Source organism: Pezoporus wallicus, unplaced genomic scaffold (genome assembly GCF_028554395.1).
Source record: "Pezoporus wallicus isolate ANWC-B61680 ecotype Strahan unplaced genomic scaffold, APGP_CSIRO_Pwel_v1 contig_8232, whole genome shotgun sequence".
Lineage (NCBI taxonomy): Eukaryota > Metazoa > Chordata > Aves > Psittaciformes > Psittacidae > Pezoporus > Pezoporus wallicus.
Window position 1 is genome coordinate 1,944,886 of NW_026637105.1, and position 16,638 is coordinate 1,961,523.

At 45.1% G+C, this 16,638-nt stretch overlaps 1 protein-coding gene across 1 annotated transcript; it reads right to left on the bottom strand.

Annotated features, from left to right (window-relative positions):
- Window positions 1–2,315: 2,315 nt before the first annotated feature.
- Window positions 2,316–15,923, bottom strand: MTF1 (metal regulatory transcription factor 1). Its single transcript, XM_057403528.1, has 11 exons — window positions 15,783–15,923; window positions 15,022–15,486; window positions 10,811–11,049; window positions 10,305–10,436; window positions 9,699–9,772; window positions 9,034–9,167; window positions 8,188–8,265; window positions 7,056–7,158; window positions 5,952–6,508; window positions 5,036–5,102; window positions 2,316–4,058 (listed from the first exon to the last, which is right to left on the bottom strand). Exons 2-11 carry the CDS (start codon window positions 15,433–15,435, stop codon window positions 3,676–3,678), a joined length of 2,181 nt encoding a protein of 726 aa, XP_057259511.1. The 5' UTR covers window positions 15,436–15,486; window positions 15,783–15,923; the 3' UTR covers window positions 2,316–3,675.
- Between the last annotated feature and the right edge of the window lie 715 nt (window positions 15,924–16,638).

Genomic DNA, 16,638 nt, shown 5'->3' on the forward strand with positions numbered 1-16,638 from the left:
TGTTAACTTTTACTCAGAGCAAAAATAAACTTTGTGAAAGTATATATACAAAAGAAATTGCAGCAATTGGGTTAAAGACAAAATAACCTAAAGTGCATTTTAGATACCAGTATGAGGTTCTGTGAGCTAGTCTTTCTGGACACAGTCAGCATTATACAAGTGCCCAATTCGTACTTTTGTTCTATATAATTCAGTACCAGCATTTAAACAGTGCTGATTTTCCATCCCTCTACCATCTACAAGCACGAAAAACAACTTCTACAGCCTTCAACTGTACACCAAGTCTGCTTCCCTGGGTCGCTGCTTGGTGACCAGAGCGACCGATGTTGGCAATTCGACCCATTCGGTATGTTTAAGCTTCTGCACCCATCCAGAAACTGTACAGAACCAAGAAAATCCCCAAAAGCCACAAACAGCCAAACCTTTAACACAGAAGGACCCCAAGAAGTGCACCTTTGCTCTCTGACTGATAACTGAAGGGGGAATGTGGATTTTGCAGAGGGAGGACACGCTGTTCTCAGAGGCTCCAGCGTATTAACAGAACATGTCCCATCCTGGGAACCCAGTGTCTTACCAGATCTACAGCAGCAGAAACTCTCCCCCTTCCTTTAACAATGTTACTGTGAATATGCTAAATGCTGGGGCAACGAGAGGAAGACATTTCTGGCATCGAGGAGTCTCAGGGCAACTGCCCTCTCTTGCCAGCTACTCACATTGTCCTCCCTTTGAAGCGCATTAACCACCACCCCAGCAGTACAAGGCCTGAAGATGCAGCATGTCCACTGTGAAACACATCAGCTACATGCAGCATGGGACACTCTGGAAAGCAGACCATCAATGAAGCAACAAAAGCACACATCTGTACACACACAATCAGGTGGGATGTATAGACCGTGGTGCAGTGGCCTATGCAGTCACAGAATCATCACACTGCTCTCGCTTCATTACAACATCTAATTAGTTTCACCTAAATTGCAGCCTGTCTGATGCATGTACAAGAGAGTAACAGCAAAACCAGTGCACCTAAAAGCCAGCATGAACATGGAACACATTGCTTATCCTGGAACACAACAAGAGAAAACACTAGGCGTGAAGAGAAAACAGCAGAGAGGTTAACTGCTGACACCCACCCAGAGAGGATGGCAGCAGCAAGGTGCTGCACACAATCACACTTCCAAATCGGCTTCCGATTTCAAAGCCTTTGGTAGATTCTTTTACTCACTTCTGCCACAAAGCAGTTTCTGAAGTTATCGGGCCCAATGGAAAGGTGGTTGAGGTGAACCAAGTCACAAGCAGCAAAATCAGCACAGAAAAACACCTTCCTGAAGGACAGAAAGGCTCAGAAAATGCTAAATCCAGGCCACATCTGGTACCCTTGTATCCATCACCCCACAACTCCAGGGGAACCTGCATGCTCCTGTGTTAGTGGAATTTCTCACACACACGCATCCACTCACCCTCAAACACAAAAGGTCCTCTGCAGTGGCCTGTGCCCCACAGAGACATCCCACACAGCTCCAGGCACCACTCACACTCCTCCAAAGTGGAGCTCTACACTGGTGGAGACTACCTCTGTGAGGACATCTGAGCCACACAGACTTGAGACTGTTTCTTTTGTGTTCTGAACAGCTCTTGCTGCCATGCAACCAAACTGCATCACAAAACTAAGATGTAGGAGGAAAAAAAAAACAACCAAGGACCACTGTCTCACTACCCTCTAGGGATTACAAGAACCAAACCTAGGGATTACAAGAACCTACTCTTAATCCGCATTTCATGGATGCGGACCTTATTGCTGCAGGACCCCCATCCCCACTGCAACACACACCAAACAGAGAGGAAACAATCAGCATGCTACAGTTCCATTGGTGGCCCCAAGCTCATCACTGCAGTTACCAAAAGGGAGCACCTTGCCCTAGCACAGTAAGACGACACTTCCCAGGCACAAAGCCTCCCCTCCCTCACATTCACCCTAACGGGAGATGTAGTGTCACCCGTCTGCATTTCACAACCGGGAGTTGTCAGAGGTGAAAAGCCAATTCCATCCATGCTGCTGCAGCACGTTCACTAAGGCTACACAAAGCACATCACCAGAGGGTCAAAAAACCTGCTCATCGTCCCACTTCCTGGGGAGGTCTGGCTGCAGCCAGAGGGTTCTCCCCCACCAGCAGGTACAGAGAGCAGCTTTGATCAAGTACAAAGGGTGAGAGACCTCTATCCACTGGGATTTCGCATTCCTAAATTTAGTGCGCAGAGACACTCCGCATTAAGTGGCTTACAGTCATTATCTTTGTATCTCACTAATGACAACACTGTAAACTGAATAAAGACTATTTAATATTCTTTCCTTTAACACAAAAGGACTGACAGCCAAAGCCAGAAAGATGGATAAAACACTATAAAATTACATCTTTTAAAATAATGCAGCATAAATAAACCATTTAGAATGAGACTGCATTTATTGCAACATTACAGGCTTTTTGGTGGAAGGGGGGGTTTGTGGTTTATTTACCCTGAGTAGGTTAGAATATAGACTTTCAGTTTGATACGAAAAACTACTACGTCGTGTAACTTCTTTTAGTCAAGAAATAGCCCCGTGCACAAAAAGCTGGCATTGCAGTAGGTTGGAGGCAGATTCAGGCAGGAATCATAGAGCTTAACAGAAAACAAGGGAAGCGTTTGTGGACAGCTGAAGGACAGACCCACTGAATTCAAACTGAATTTCGGCTGAATCATTCTGAAGAGTTGCTCTTGACAAAAGCTGAGAGTAACCAGCAAAGGCACCATGCTCCTGATTAAACAGTCATGGGGATTAAGAGGATGACTTGGTTCTGAGCCAAAGAAATCAAAAGAGCAGCAGGCACCGACCTAACTACACCTGGGACTCACTGCATCCTTCAAAGAGAGGCAAAGGAAACAGACTCTTGAGTCTGAGTAAGCAGAGGCTCCAGTTGTGTTTCCACCTTGTGAAACAGTGTCTGCCACCACCCTTTGAAGCCCTAAAGCAATTAAATGAACAGATCCATCAGGAGCACAAGGTACTTGTGCTCTTCTGAAATAAACTCCCCAAAAGTTTCTGTAGGCTTTAGTAACAGCGTTAGTACAAAGCTCCCAACTCAGTGGTGCGACAATCACATTCCAATACGATTGCAGATAAATCATCTTCTACAATAATGCTATTTTCTACTACAGCAAACTCCTTTCCTGGGCTCCCCTTATAGTGCATGGTTAGTATCAGACAAAAGAGACAGAAGAAAAATCATAGACCCAAGGAGTTGTAACAAAGACCCACTTGCTGCCAGTACCTTAATCCCAAACATAAGCGATGTGCAATTGGAGACAAACTAAACCCCCCCCTTTTCTTTTTAGAATCTTTTTGCACACGAGTAACCTTAACTTCTGTGTTCACATATGACAAGCAAAAGTGACAGACAGTGCAGCCAAAACAGTTCATATATAACTTAGCTTTTTCTTTTTTTCTTCGTTTTTTTACCTTTTCTTTTTAGATAGATTCTCAAAGATGGATGTACCTGGGATGTGACTAAGATGACATCTGTGAAGCAGAAATAAGCCACAAAACTTCCACAGAGGAAGGAAAAAGAATCGATCCTTCAGTTTCTGCTTCTAAAGGAGAGGGTTTTACCCTCCAGGTGCAAAGGAAAATCTGGAACATCTTCACTTAGAGAAGCTGTTATTCAAACCCATTTCTTCCTCACCCTGCAGTAGTGCTTCGATTGGAATTATATCAGATGGGGTTTCAGGGCTTTGGAGGGACAGGAAGTCCGATACATCCATGGCACTTAATGTTTCAGTCTGTGAGTCTGGAGGGTTAACTATCTGACTGCTCTGCCCGCATGAAGGAGAAGAGGAAGAAAAGGTCTGAGGCTGCAGCTGGGGAGCTGGCTGCTCCAAAGCTTTTGAATCAGGTGAGGAACATTCCTTCTTAACAGTGGCTTTGTCCTTGGCAGAGTCTCGGCAGGCACACTGACACTGGCAGGCCTCCTCCTGCTTTATAATAATGACAGGAACACTGAGACCAATCTGCTGAACAGGGTTTCCTGAAGGTGAAACAGAGACAAAACACAACGGAACTACATCATTTCACAGCAGGGAGAGACAAATCCTCTTTGTTAAGTTAGACTGTATGTGGCTTGCAGCAGAGATCACAGCTCACTTTCTCCAAGCACAAGGAATAACTCTAGCAGATGGTAAGTAAGAAAACTGGCAAGAACTCTCTGTTGATGAGCAACCTGTTCAGGTTGAACCCAGGCTCAACACACTATGCCTCTTCTCTGACAAGCACTAGAACTTCTACAGCATCAAATCTAATACAGAGTGGCATTCAGATACCCCGGTCCCTACATACTGATCTTTGAAGATGATGATACAACATTACACCAGCGATGCTGCTCCTTGACACCAGCACAAGTATCTTCCTGTTCATTTTCTCTAGTCTGCTTTCCTTTCCCAACTTGTTTCTCATGCTTCCTCCTCACTCTTCCTATGCTCCTCTATCTGCTTGGCTTCCTTTCTTTAAGATTTACAGTTTAAACTTACCTTGATCTCTCTTGACTCTGATTCATCTTTGCAATATAACAAGAGTGTAGGAACAGAACTTCTACAGTTGTTTCATTTTGATGAACCTCATGCATAATGCTCACTAAAAAACAATTGCTAAAGAACTGATGAAGTTTATGAATTTATTACCTGTTCCATGTCTTCATTCAAAAGAACAAAAAGACAGATTATGTCCCTGCATTTCTGTCTTTTCCTCTATACAAGTTCCATTAAAATACCACTTTTATGAACACCAGATCTAATTTATGATCTAATTCACAAGTTGTCACAGAAATTACTATGGGACACATCTCAGCACAAGCCCCTGAGTGCATGGAAAACCTCAGAAAGGCAGAAATATGAAAGGATTTTCTTCAACGTTTCTAGAAGCAATAAATGCACCACAAATGCTGGTCAAGCCAACAGTACCACAAAGAAACAGAGAGAGAAAGAGAAGTAAGATCAGTGTCCAGCTTACCTGTGTTGCCAGCTACTGGTAATGCAGTGGTAAAAAAGACCTTTTCTACTACTTTTGGAACTTGTGGCTGTAAAGAAAAGGGAAAAAGAAGAGAGAAAGTGCGAGTTGATTCCAATTCCATTGTTCAAATTCTAAGCAGCTTCAAGCTAAAGAAACAGCTATGAACATATTCCAAAGAGAACACACAGGAAACTAATCATGAATTATAACATTTAGCTTGGTTCTGTGCTATGTTCTGGCTATCCCAAAACTCAGAGTGTTATTTCAGAGGTCCTTAAGATGAGAGGCAATGACCCCCCATACCACATGCTTGTTAACGTAGTTTGTGGGTCCTGACAAATGAATTCAACAACTACTGCACTTGCTCATCCTGCTTGTACCCGCAGCCATTGACGCTTGACCATTTGCAGCTAAGAAGGCCCACAGATGGCAATAGTATTCTGAATGATAAAACACTTTTAGTCTCAGCTACCCAGATTTAATGGGGAACTAGAACCATTCTGCTTTCCTAGAAAGCTTCAGTATCTTTATCAGGCTACATCAAGACAAGACAGATCACAAAATACCTAGACACAAACTTCAGTCTTTTGTGCTTCTGCTTGTCAAAAGTAGTAGATTTAAACCCGCACACATTCTCAGGCTGTGTGGCACTCTGTCTGACACCAAACTGATAACTGCTGTGTCAAGTCTGTCACTGGGGAAGAGATTAAAGATCTAAATCTATTTTCTAATCCCTTATCTCTTTTAGGAGCTGCATTGGGGCATATTTATGTATATTAACATGATAAGCATTATACAACACTGCATCCTGGTTTCTTACAGTTATCTTACAGTTACAGGTTTGATCCTCTTCCTTTTCAACAGGACTCTAGGAGGAAATGAGGTGATTCCAACTGCATGCAGTAGACATACTAACCATTTGTTCTTGGCTTTGCGGAGAACCAGTGGCACCATTTAAGATCCATTGTAAGTTTTGCTCTCCCATGACAATGCTGGACTGCAGAATAGCAGTGCTCTGAGAAGGAGTAATTGTTATAGTTGGATTACTGGTCAGAACAGAGTTCGCACCAACAGGCACAGTCTGAACAACAGCTGGCAGGGGCTCAGTGGCACTTGATGGTGTTGGGGCAGATGCCCCAGCAACCACTGAAAGTCCTTGCACGAGGGGCTGTGGTGGGGTCTGAGTATGCTGCAGGAAGTCTTGGTGACTGGCTGCAAACTGTGTGCTGTGAGGAACAGGCACTTCTGGGGATTGTAAAACAGTTGCAGGATTTCCAAATGCAGCTTGCTGTGAGCTGGTTCCTATGGAGGAGGGAGCAGCAGGGGCTGCTGAGGCTTGTAGTGCTGAATGGGAAGGCTCAGAGATACCAAGCTGCAGTACAAGTGGAAGAGACAATGACGCCGAGTCTCCTGCAGAAGGCGGAACAGCAGTGACAGAGTCCGCGTCGCCATTGAAACCATCAATCAAGGCAGCTGCCGAAAGAAACATGGAAAAACAGAAATACATCACTTCCCATAAGATCTGATTTTTCAATGAACTTAGCAGAAATCCCTCCGCTAGTTGCTAAGTCAGGCATTATCACTTCCCATCTTCAGACGGGTGCTCAAAACCATCTAACACTAGGCAGTGAAATCTAAAAGTAAGTCCAAATTTAGGAAGCCAGTAACACTCACTACTACACACAAGCTGATCGGCCTCATTAGCTCCAAGAAGCCTTTTTATCAGCCAGTTTGGGCAGCTACATCAAGTGAGGAAGCTTGAAAAAGCACTTATGTGGAAAGCCCCAGAGCATCAGTGTCAGCATTGTATGACAGCATGCTGTAAATGTTCTGTCAGTTCCTCCATCACCATCCCAGCACTACACCCTCTATGAATACATTTCAATACTGAATTTAAAAGTTCTGTTTGCTACTTAAGAGTTATGTGGATCAGCAATCTTCAATCTGAAATGCTAAATTAAGTACAGAAGAAGAAAACTGTTAAAAAGCTCTCCTGAAATAGGACAGATACAATCTGTACCTGTCTGCTGAGAGTCATCCTGATTTGCAGTGTGATCTGGGCTCTGAAACATCGACTCAAAGATGCTTGCTGGTGAGATTGTGCTAAGGTCTTGTCCATGTGTCTGGCAAATACAAAATACAGAGGAAGGCATCAGGTAACATTCCATCTCAGGTCTCCATAAACTTTGCACAAATCCCAGTCAAGTTGTACAGGAATGTCAGAAGTACCTCTCCAAATAATCAGCCACCTCCAGGAAAGGCAACGTATTTCACTTCCCTAGTGTAAAACACCACTGAGCTTTTACTACCTACAATGGATTTACCAACCTAAGGAGCAAATCCTCACACAAATAAGTCATTCAAAAGGAAAACACATTCTTCTGCATCCACACTTTGTTTAACCTTATTTCTGTCAGAAACAGATATTGATTTGTTCTTGGCTATTCTGTGAAATCTTTTCTGGAGCAGAAACAAAATGGCTCTGCTTAGATTAGACCCTAGACTATGCACTGCTGGTCATCCACAGCGCTCTAGGATATATCAAAGTACTGCATGCTGCTTCCACATCAAAACACATCAGAATGACCCTGTCTCCTCAGTATTCAATTTCACTATGTCACATTTAAGCTCAGTCAAGAGTTATCAATAAGCAAGAACACTGTTACGGTAAAATCAGATGCAGAACCTTTAAAAACCTGCTTGAATTAAGCACTGCAGTATTTTGTAGGAAAATCTCTCTCTTTCACTCAACTATGCTGAAATACTGGGGGGTTTGTTCCAACATTCCCAAAAGAACAGCAGTAATATGTCTGTCAATTTACAGGCTCAATAGGGTGCGTAAAAGCCACATTTTTGTCAAGACTGAGCCTCCTCCAAACTGCCATGTGCCACAGGAAATAAAGCAGCAGCATTCAGTACATCTAAACCAATCCTATCCAAAGTCACTTATGCTGTGGAAGAACTCATCTCCTCCATCTGCAGTAGCGAAATGAAAGCCTGAAGCAGAGCCTGCTGGAGGCCCGAACAAGTGAAATAGAATCCACCAGCCACACATATCTACTCTGCTGAGTTCTAGTTGACAGGACAAGCACCCTGCCAGAGAAACGCCAAACTCAAATGATGGGTGAGGCAATTCCAGGGCAGTAACTCACTGGATTAGAGTTTTCCCGCAATTCTGAATCTGTCGATATGAGGCTTAAGTCACTCAGACAAAGCGAGTGGCTTGTATCCTGTAAAGAAGAAAAAGAAATGAAGTTGCATATTTAGAAGTAGCATCAGAAACGTTTTTCATTACTTGCTAGACATACAACTCTGCTTAAGCAGATTTTTTACCCGTATGTGATCCAAATCTCAGTTCTAAACTCAAAGGAGCAATATTACTAAACAAAGGAGATTCAGCAGCTAGCAAGGATTCTTAACATCCTTTTCACATTGCTTCCAAAAATTTAAACAACAAATCAGCCTATAGAAAATGAAAAGTTTAGCCCTTAACAGTTATTTATTTCACTTCACATACTTGTTACATAGTTGTGATCAAAACGCAAGAACCTACAAGGAAAGCATGATAACACGTCTAACTGCCTATAAACTCATGTCAGCATTTGACATATTCAAAGCAGGAGCAGCCCGAGCATAAATTTTAATGTGATTAAAATGAACAGACCAATTTAAATGAGCTTTTCTAAATAAAACCTGCTCACCAAATACCATGCAAGAAGTTTGGGAAACACTGATCCCTCTGTTTATTCTCAACACGCTGTCAACACGGCATATGAGAATAAACCCTACACTGCCACCCTGAATGCCAGCCAGTGCAGGACTTAACCTGAGTTCTCAGTTCAAAACAGAGGCACCCATGGGAGACAGGGCACCAAGTACTCACAATTCTCTTTGCAAATCCCAGTCTTAAACATTATACCTTTAGACCAAAGAATTTCTTCCTCCCAGTAATGGTTTCATCTCCTAACACAGAAGCATTAGGAAGAAACGCTACTAACCTCAGATACGTTGTTATTTGGAAGTGCATTATAGGAATGTCCTTTCTCATGACCTTTCATGTGACTCTTGAGACTATACTGTGTACTAAAAGTCTTCTCGCAGCCATTACTGGGACAGAAGAAGGGTTTCTCCCCTGTAGGCAGGGCAAAACACATGTAACAGACTTAAAAACATCGTATCAGACATGTACTTTTCAAGCACCCAGGAGAGTAGTAACATTTCATACAAACAAGGTTATTTAATGCCACATCATGCATTCAGCATTCTTTGGAGTCTTGCAGGTAAAAGCTTCCATTTTACCATGTGAATTGACACATTTCATTTTGATGCATCATTAGTGATACGTTTGTGAAACATGTTAATGAAATTCAAGACCTGTCAAGCATACATGGAAGTGCATAAATGGAATATTGGGAACTGCCCTGACCCGGGTGCAGGAGTCTGCACTTGGCCTCGTTAAACTTCATGAGGTTCACATGGGTGCACTCCTGCAGCCTGCAGAGGTCCCTCCAGATGGCAGCCCTTCCCTCAAGCATATCAACTGCACCACCTAGTGTGGTGTCACCCACATATTACATATGAGAGTAAATACATATTAGGATTCTGAGAGTTAATATAAACTGAGTAAGTTCAACTCAAAAAGAAACAAACCCTTGGGACTTACCAGTATGTGTCCTAACATGTGTTTTAAGGTGGTGGCTTGCAGCAAAAGCCTTTCCACAGCCGTCATGCTCACACCTGAAAGAGGTGTCAGAGAAAAGATAGCATCAGGCTTACCTGACAAGTTAGTTACAACCTTAGATCATGCTTTGCAATAGTCCCAGGACTCAGAAAAACAGGCCTAAGCTAATATGGTTTAATAATCAGGCATCTCCCAACAGCTCCTGGGCATGCTACACAGACCACAGCAGGGCTTTGAATAGGACTGTAAAATCCAAGCATGAAATCAGCCTTTGAAGGGGGCCTCCTCCATGGAAGAAACCCTGCATCACAGCAGAGCAGCAGCAAGATGTTTTAAGAACATGCTCGCTGTGGCACACATTCAGGTTTGAAAAATAGCTCGACTATTCTTGTCTTTGAAGACAGCCATTTCACCCACTTCTCCAGGCAGCTGAGGGAGCTCTAGAACAAACATGCTTGAATGCCAGCCGCCTTCAGCTCTTTTCTCCCAAGAACAGCTTCTCATTGAGGACAGTCAGAGCTGCCTTTTGGCACAGGCAGCCCATTACACAAGCCCCACAGAGGTAAAAATGGCCACCCAAGGACCTACCGAAATGGCTTTTCTCCTGTGTGTGTTCGAATGTGCTTCCTCAGGTCGCTGTGCGTGGTAAAGTATTTACTGCAGCCTTCTGATTCACAGTTAAATGTCTTCCCTGTGTGAAGCCTCTGATGTGCTTTCAGCCTAAAAAGGATGAGACCAAAAACCCTGGATTCTATGATTCAAGACTACTGTAATATAAATAAGCCAAGTATGTCATCACAGATTCTGTCATCCTACTCTTGGCACAGCATTTCCATATTTTGGGAAGATTTATATTCACATCTGTACCTGGAAGAAGCATGACAATTTCAAGGCCAGGTTGGATGGTGCTTGGAGCAACCTGGTCTAGTGTGAGGTGTCCCTGCCCATAGCAGGGGGGTTGGAACCAGATGATCTTAAGGTCCTTTCCAACCCAATCCATTCTATGTTTCTGTGATCCAGACCCAACCAAAAGCAGATGCAATCTGCAAAACAACAGCCACGTCTAGGAGAGGAATTAAGCAGAGACCTCCTACCTGTACAGTGTATTGAATGCCTTTTCACAGCCCTGCACATCACATTCAAAAGGCTTCTCCTTAGTGTGCACTCGGACATGGATTTTGAGGCTGTAGGAGGTAAGAAAGGCCTTGCCACAGCCTTCTTGATTGCAGACAAAAGTGTATTCCCCACGATGGGTCTTTTGGTGAGTGCGCAGGTTTCCGGCAGTGCTGTAGGTACGTGGACAGCCCTCAAAGGTGCACTGGTACCTCTTCACCTAAGAGACAAAATGTTGCATGCTTAACCATTCTTAAGCATTTCTGGAATCCAGATAGGGTAGGTCTGCAGTTAAACATCAAAGACAATGGAAGAGATTTTGACCCCAAAGGAAAAAAGAACATTTAATGATCAGATAACTCAGTATTTCTGCTTCACCACCTGAGGAAGAGGTGGCACACGTTGGAAAGCAGGCTGACCTGATACAATAATCATCTAATAGAAGAGGGGGGGGAAAGGAAAAATGTGATTTGAAATGTTTCTAGCTAAAAACCTGCTAAAACAGTAGGAAAGGATGCTAAGAGGCTATCAAACCTATCCGCTACTCCCATAGAGTGCCTGCCTTTCACCTGGGTGCTTCCAGCAGAGCTACTTACTTGTGGAAGAAGACAAGGGAAAATATACGTTCACAACCTGACCCTCAAAAGCACAGCCTTGTGTGCTGAACTTCCATTAACACCTTGAATGAGAGCTACGGTTTTCACCATCTCATATGGCCTACCCATCAGTCCATTTACTACTTCATTTTATGTCAAAAGCAGCCTCCACTGTGCTTTGTTGCTCTCTCTTATGGTTACTGAAACAGGCAATTCCTGAAGTGTACTGAATCCACCGGGATTTCTCAGCCAGCTATCTGGATCACCAGGAAGCAATTTTACACTGAACTTGATTTCATAGCCTTCCAGCTACTGCAACAGGCAGAGAGACCATGCAGAAGCTTCCAGTGTGCCAGTCCTAACACTTAATTAAATCTCATTCTCTCCTGTGAAGTAAAAGGAATAAGCCATCTGATATGCTTGAATAAAATTAGCTTGAACATTAATTATCAGCCTTTCATTTGACTGTTACAGTTGAGAAACTTTAACATCTAAAAGTGATTACAGAGCCCAAGAAAGGACTTGGCAACTCCTCCTGGGTATAATTTGGGTTCTAGGAAGCTCTCCATAAGGAAAGAGAAATAAATAGTCTCAGTTCCTTCCAACCTGTTCTGTAGGGGTCAAAATTGCCAGTAGGACCCCTTTAAGAATGCTTTAGAAAATCTGAGTATATAGGAGTTGAGTAATCTCTGCTACAATCTCTTGTTGATACCGTGACAAACAGCACCATATGGAGAAGGAAACGGTGATTCCCCTATAAAGCAACTTACCCTTGGTTTATACCTCAAATGAGGTAGAAGTTATCACTAAATACCCCAACGTTACAATACAGTTACAACATCACTTCGAGGTTCAGTTGTGTTGAGTCAGCCAAAACCCAAGAGCAGAGACCAATAAGAGACAGCCACAAGGTCAGAAAGTACATTTTATTACAGGAGAAGAGGTACATTATCTTCACCAGTGATCACCCCATCAGTCCAATTCACCTATCAGGGCTGAAGTCAACTTCCCTGTTCCAGTTTTAAGGCAGCTGGAAATTAACACTTTCCATGCTGCACTATGGGATGCTCTCCACTGTACTCCCCATAATGCACAAGGGATCTGAACTACCTAAAAATCAAGTGAGGAGTCTGTAAAGCTTTCTAGGTGTTCCTATTAGGTCTAGAAAGTGAATTAAAAGGAGAGAACTAATTCTAGATGAAGGATTTGGTTCCTAGATGCTAATGCACATCTTTAAAGGAAGATGGCAGTACCACTTTCAGTTTCAGGGCCTGAAGTAGGCCAGAGGCCTTGCAGCCCTTCCCCTTTACTCAAAGGCCAAGTCTGTTATTTCCTAAGTCATTTTGAGAAGGATACTGCAGACAGAAGCAGTGCTGCCACCACATTTTAGGCAAAATTAAAGCAGTAAAGCATTTAATTCTCTTTTCCCATTAGGAACATTAGCACATCAGACAAGCACCGATCATACACACAAATTACGTAGCTATTGACCACGAAAGCCTCACGGTTACAGCAGCAAATACTCAAGAGTATCCCTGTACACTTGCAGCAACAAAAGAGGCACATGGCAGCACAGGAGAAGCCACAGATGGGTATGAGGAGTACAGAAACAAGCTGCTTTGAAGACAAAGGACAATGTGCTGTCTCTCCCAGGAAGATGCACCAGGGGGACGCTGGGAAAGCTGTGATTAAGCATTAACTTAGAAGTAGGAACTAATTGTCCAGTAATCAAAAGAGTGGCAAAAGCAAAACCTGTCACACTGTGTCAAAGTCTACTTCAACTGCTCAGTTTGCCCTTAACTCATCCTGAGTTGAGGAGATTCCCCTTCCATTGCTCCTTTTTTCTATGTTATCATTGAACAAAATAATGCATTTGAAATACAAGACTCTCATCACGTTTATTCTCACCCACAGAATTACAATGAGGGAAGCAGAATATAACAAGAGGAAGTTGAAGGTAATAAATGCAGTGTAAAACTATCTTTTGCTTCATAGATGTCTAACACTGCCCCAAAAACTGAAGACTTTAGAAGAGTTCTCTCAAGTGTTAGAACCGTGACAGACGCTTTCGAAGTACCAAAGAATCGGATTTTCAGAGATGAGCCAAATGTCTGAGGGCTTTGGAATGTTTCCTTCCCCACCTCCAGACAACTCACCAAGCATCTGGAACAGCAGGACCAAAGAGGGGTTTAAAGATGGAGGAGTGTCACCTATGCCTATTTCTACTGGACTCAAATGACACCCCCTCCACTCCAGGAAACTAATTCAAGACATGGAAAATAAATTCATTTCATTAGGCAATCCCAGGTCTTACAAGCTCCCTTTTTTAATAATAGGGGAGGTGACTGAATAAAATCAGTTTCATTACACATGCAGTCACCAACGCCTGTTGAGCCAGTACACGCTGTTCTCAGACACTACTGATTACAAGCTTATTATCCTACAAAAAGGAAAGTACTGACGTGACTAACATACCAAAATCAAGTATTTCAGCAGCTCAGAACACAGGATACAGCTGCTGCTGATCTGAACAACAATGAGCAGAGCTCCTTACACTGACATGGGCTTATTGGACAAACCTCAGTCCAGAAGTTCCATGATTACAGAACCAACCTCCTCCAGCCCCATTTCCTCCTTGCCAAAAGAGTGCTAATGAAAGTTCCCTGCTAACCTGAATTATTCAGCATTCAAACCCAGCTTCCTTTCTCAGCAAGGGTCTCATTTCTGCCATCCTCTCTTACACTCAGTATCAGTTACACAAGTAGTTGATACTTCCACCACTGACATCAGCAGGGACATTTGTACAGATCATCCTTTATTTAACTAGGAAGGGCCAAAAAGGGAGCACAAAGCCATCGCTGTGTTGATATTACAGTCAGCTTCACATTCCTTTTGCACCTAGAAAGTGAGAATGCAAGTACACGCCCTCAGCACTTTGCATGCAGGTCGAATCCATTAGGGAACCAGAACTGAAAGTAACTGCCATTTTATATGTGTAAGCTGACTTAAGAGGTCAAACAAGAGCAGATGCTGCTTTAAAGCTTCCCTTATTTTCCTCAGTTTATTTTCACAGTTCAACTACCACCACCAGTCTGGAAATGCAGCCAAGGCCTCGAGAACATGGTTAACCAAGGAAAAACAGAGTTCGGGTTATCTGTGAGGACAGGAAATAATCACCCAACCCAAAGAATAATAAATGCCCTCTGCAGGTCCACACACCACTAACACAACCGTGGTTTCAATACCGTGCTCTCCTGCTGTCTATCATGTCACCACATGTCAGAAAGCGCTTCCTGACTGCTTCACAAGCGAGCAGCAGGAAATCTGAGTGAAAACTGATGACACTCGCAGCTTTTTTCACTGTGGGCAGCAGCTCTGCCTAAGAGCACAAAGCATGACTATCACCGAGTATACCAGTGGATCTAATGGAGTGTAATTCATTTCACTCCACAGTAACCTTTAAGAACAAGGGAACCTTCTGACTGCCTCTCAGCAAACAGCTTTAGAAAAGCCCCACATTCTCAATGCACTTAAGGCCACCAGATGAAAAGCACTCACAACACAAATCACATTCAGAATCATATTCAGCTACTTACTTCCTTAAGCTTGGTTTCAGGGCATTCAGACTGCAAGGTGAGCGTTGCTCCTTCGATATTTCTTGGCATAGGAGTTGAACCAGGATTTATTGTCAGGTGAATCTGATCTGGAGAAATAATGTGTTGCACATAACCCTGGGACATTCCTTCATGATCTGCTATTAAATGAAATCCTTCTTCATGACCCTCTGGTAAAAAAGGCAAGTGATCACCACACTGTCCTTCATCCTCATCATCTTCCAGCACGCTGTGGTCCTGCTCTATCAGAACAGTTGTCCTGTCATAGACCGTCCCAGACGACGAAGAAACCAGCCCGTTTTTATCAGCAAACCTCATCATATTGTCATCTTGGGTTAAATCGTCTTCCTCCACTTCGTAGTAGATAACGTTGCCTTCGGGACTGTTCTCCCCCATGGCTCACCGCCTCTCAGTGCGATATCGTGCGCTTACCCCGTAGCGACTCATCTGCAACACAAGGACGGGCGGCGGGGCGGGAGGGGAAGGGAGGGGAAGGGGGGAGTCAGGCGGCTCTGCCCCGGCCGGGCCCCCGCTCCTCTCGCAGGCCCAGCGCCCTGCGCCACGGCCCCCGCCCGCGGGCCGGGGAAGGTGTCCCCTGCCGAACCGCGGCGTTCCCCCCGCCCGGGCCGGGCCCGCACTGCCCCGCCGAGAGCCGCCAGCGGGGCCTGCACAGGTCCGTGCACCCCTCCCCTCCCTTCCCGTCCCCTCCCCGGCTGCAGCCGGCCCGGCCCCGCCGCGCTCACCGGGCTGCGGGCAGCGGCGGCACCTCCTTCCCCGCCCCGGCGGCACCATGATCACCAGCGCACTCACTTCCGCTTCCGGCCGCGCGCAGCCCGACGGGAGCACCGCGCCCACCGCGGGGACTGGCGGGAAGCGGGGGGGGGGGAGCCGGGCGCTGAGGTGGCGGCGGGGGGCGTTAGGGCTGATCGGTAGCAGGAGCGTGAAAGGGGCTCGGTAACGCGGTTAAAGTGATCAATAGCACCAGGGTACAGTCACCCGGTGGGAAAAGAGCACAGGGGAAAAGGAGCCGCTGGGGAGGGTGCAGCAGAGCCCGCAGGGATGCTCAGGGGGCTGGAGCGGCCCTCATGAGGAGAGGTTATGGGAGCTGGGGCTGTGCAGTCCAGAGGAGAGCAGCCTGACAGGGGATCTCGTCAATGCGTGTAAATCATAGGATCAGCCACGTTGGGGAAGCCCTTTAAGCTCATCCAGTCCAACCCTTACCCCAGCACTGCCAAGGCCACCACTGCCCCATGGCACTGAGGCCTCGTCTCCACGTTGTGTGAACGCTTGTAGGGACGGTGACTGCAGCCCTGCCCTGGGCAGCCTGTTCCAATGCCTGAGCACCCTCAGGTGCAGGGGCAGGAATTGGTCCTCAGCTCCATCTAAACCTGCCCTGGGGCAGCTTGAGGGCGTTTCCTCTTGTCCCATCCCTTGCTCCTTGGGAGCAGAGCCCAGCCCCTCCTGGCTCCATCCTCCTCTCAGGCAGTTGTTAGGGAGCCATCAGGTCCCCCCTGAGCCTTCTCTTCTCCAGACTGAACCCCCCAGGTCCCTCAGCTCTTCCCCATCACACTTGTGCTCCAGGCCTTGCACCAGCTCCAC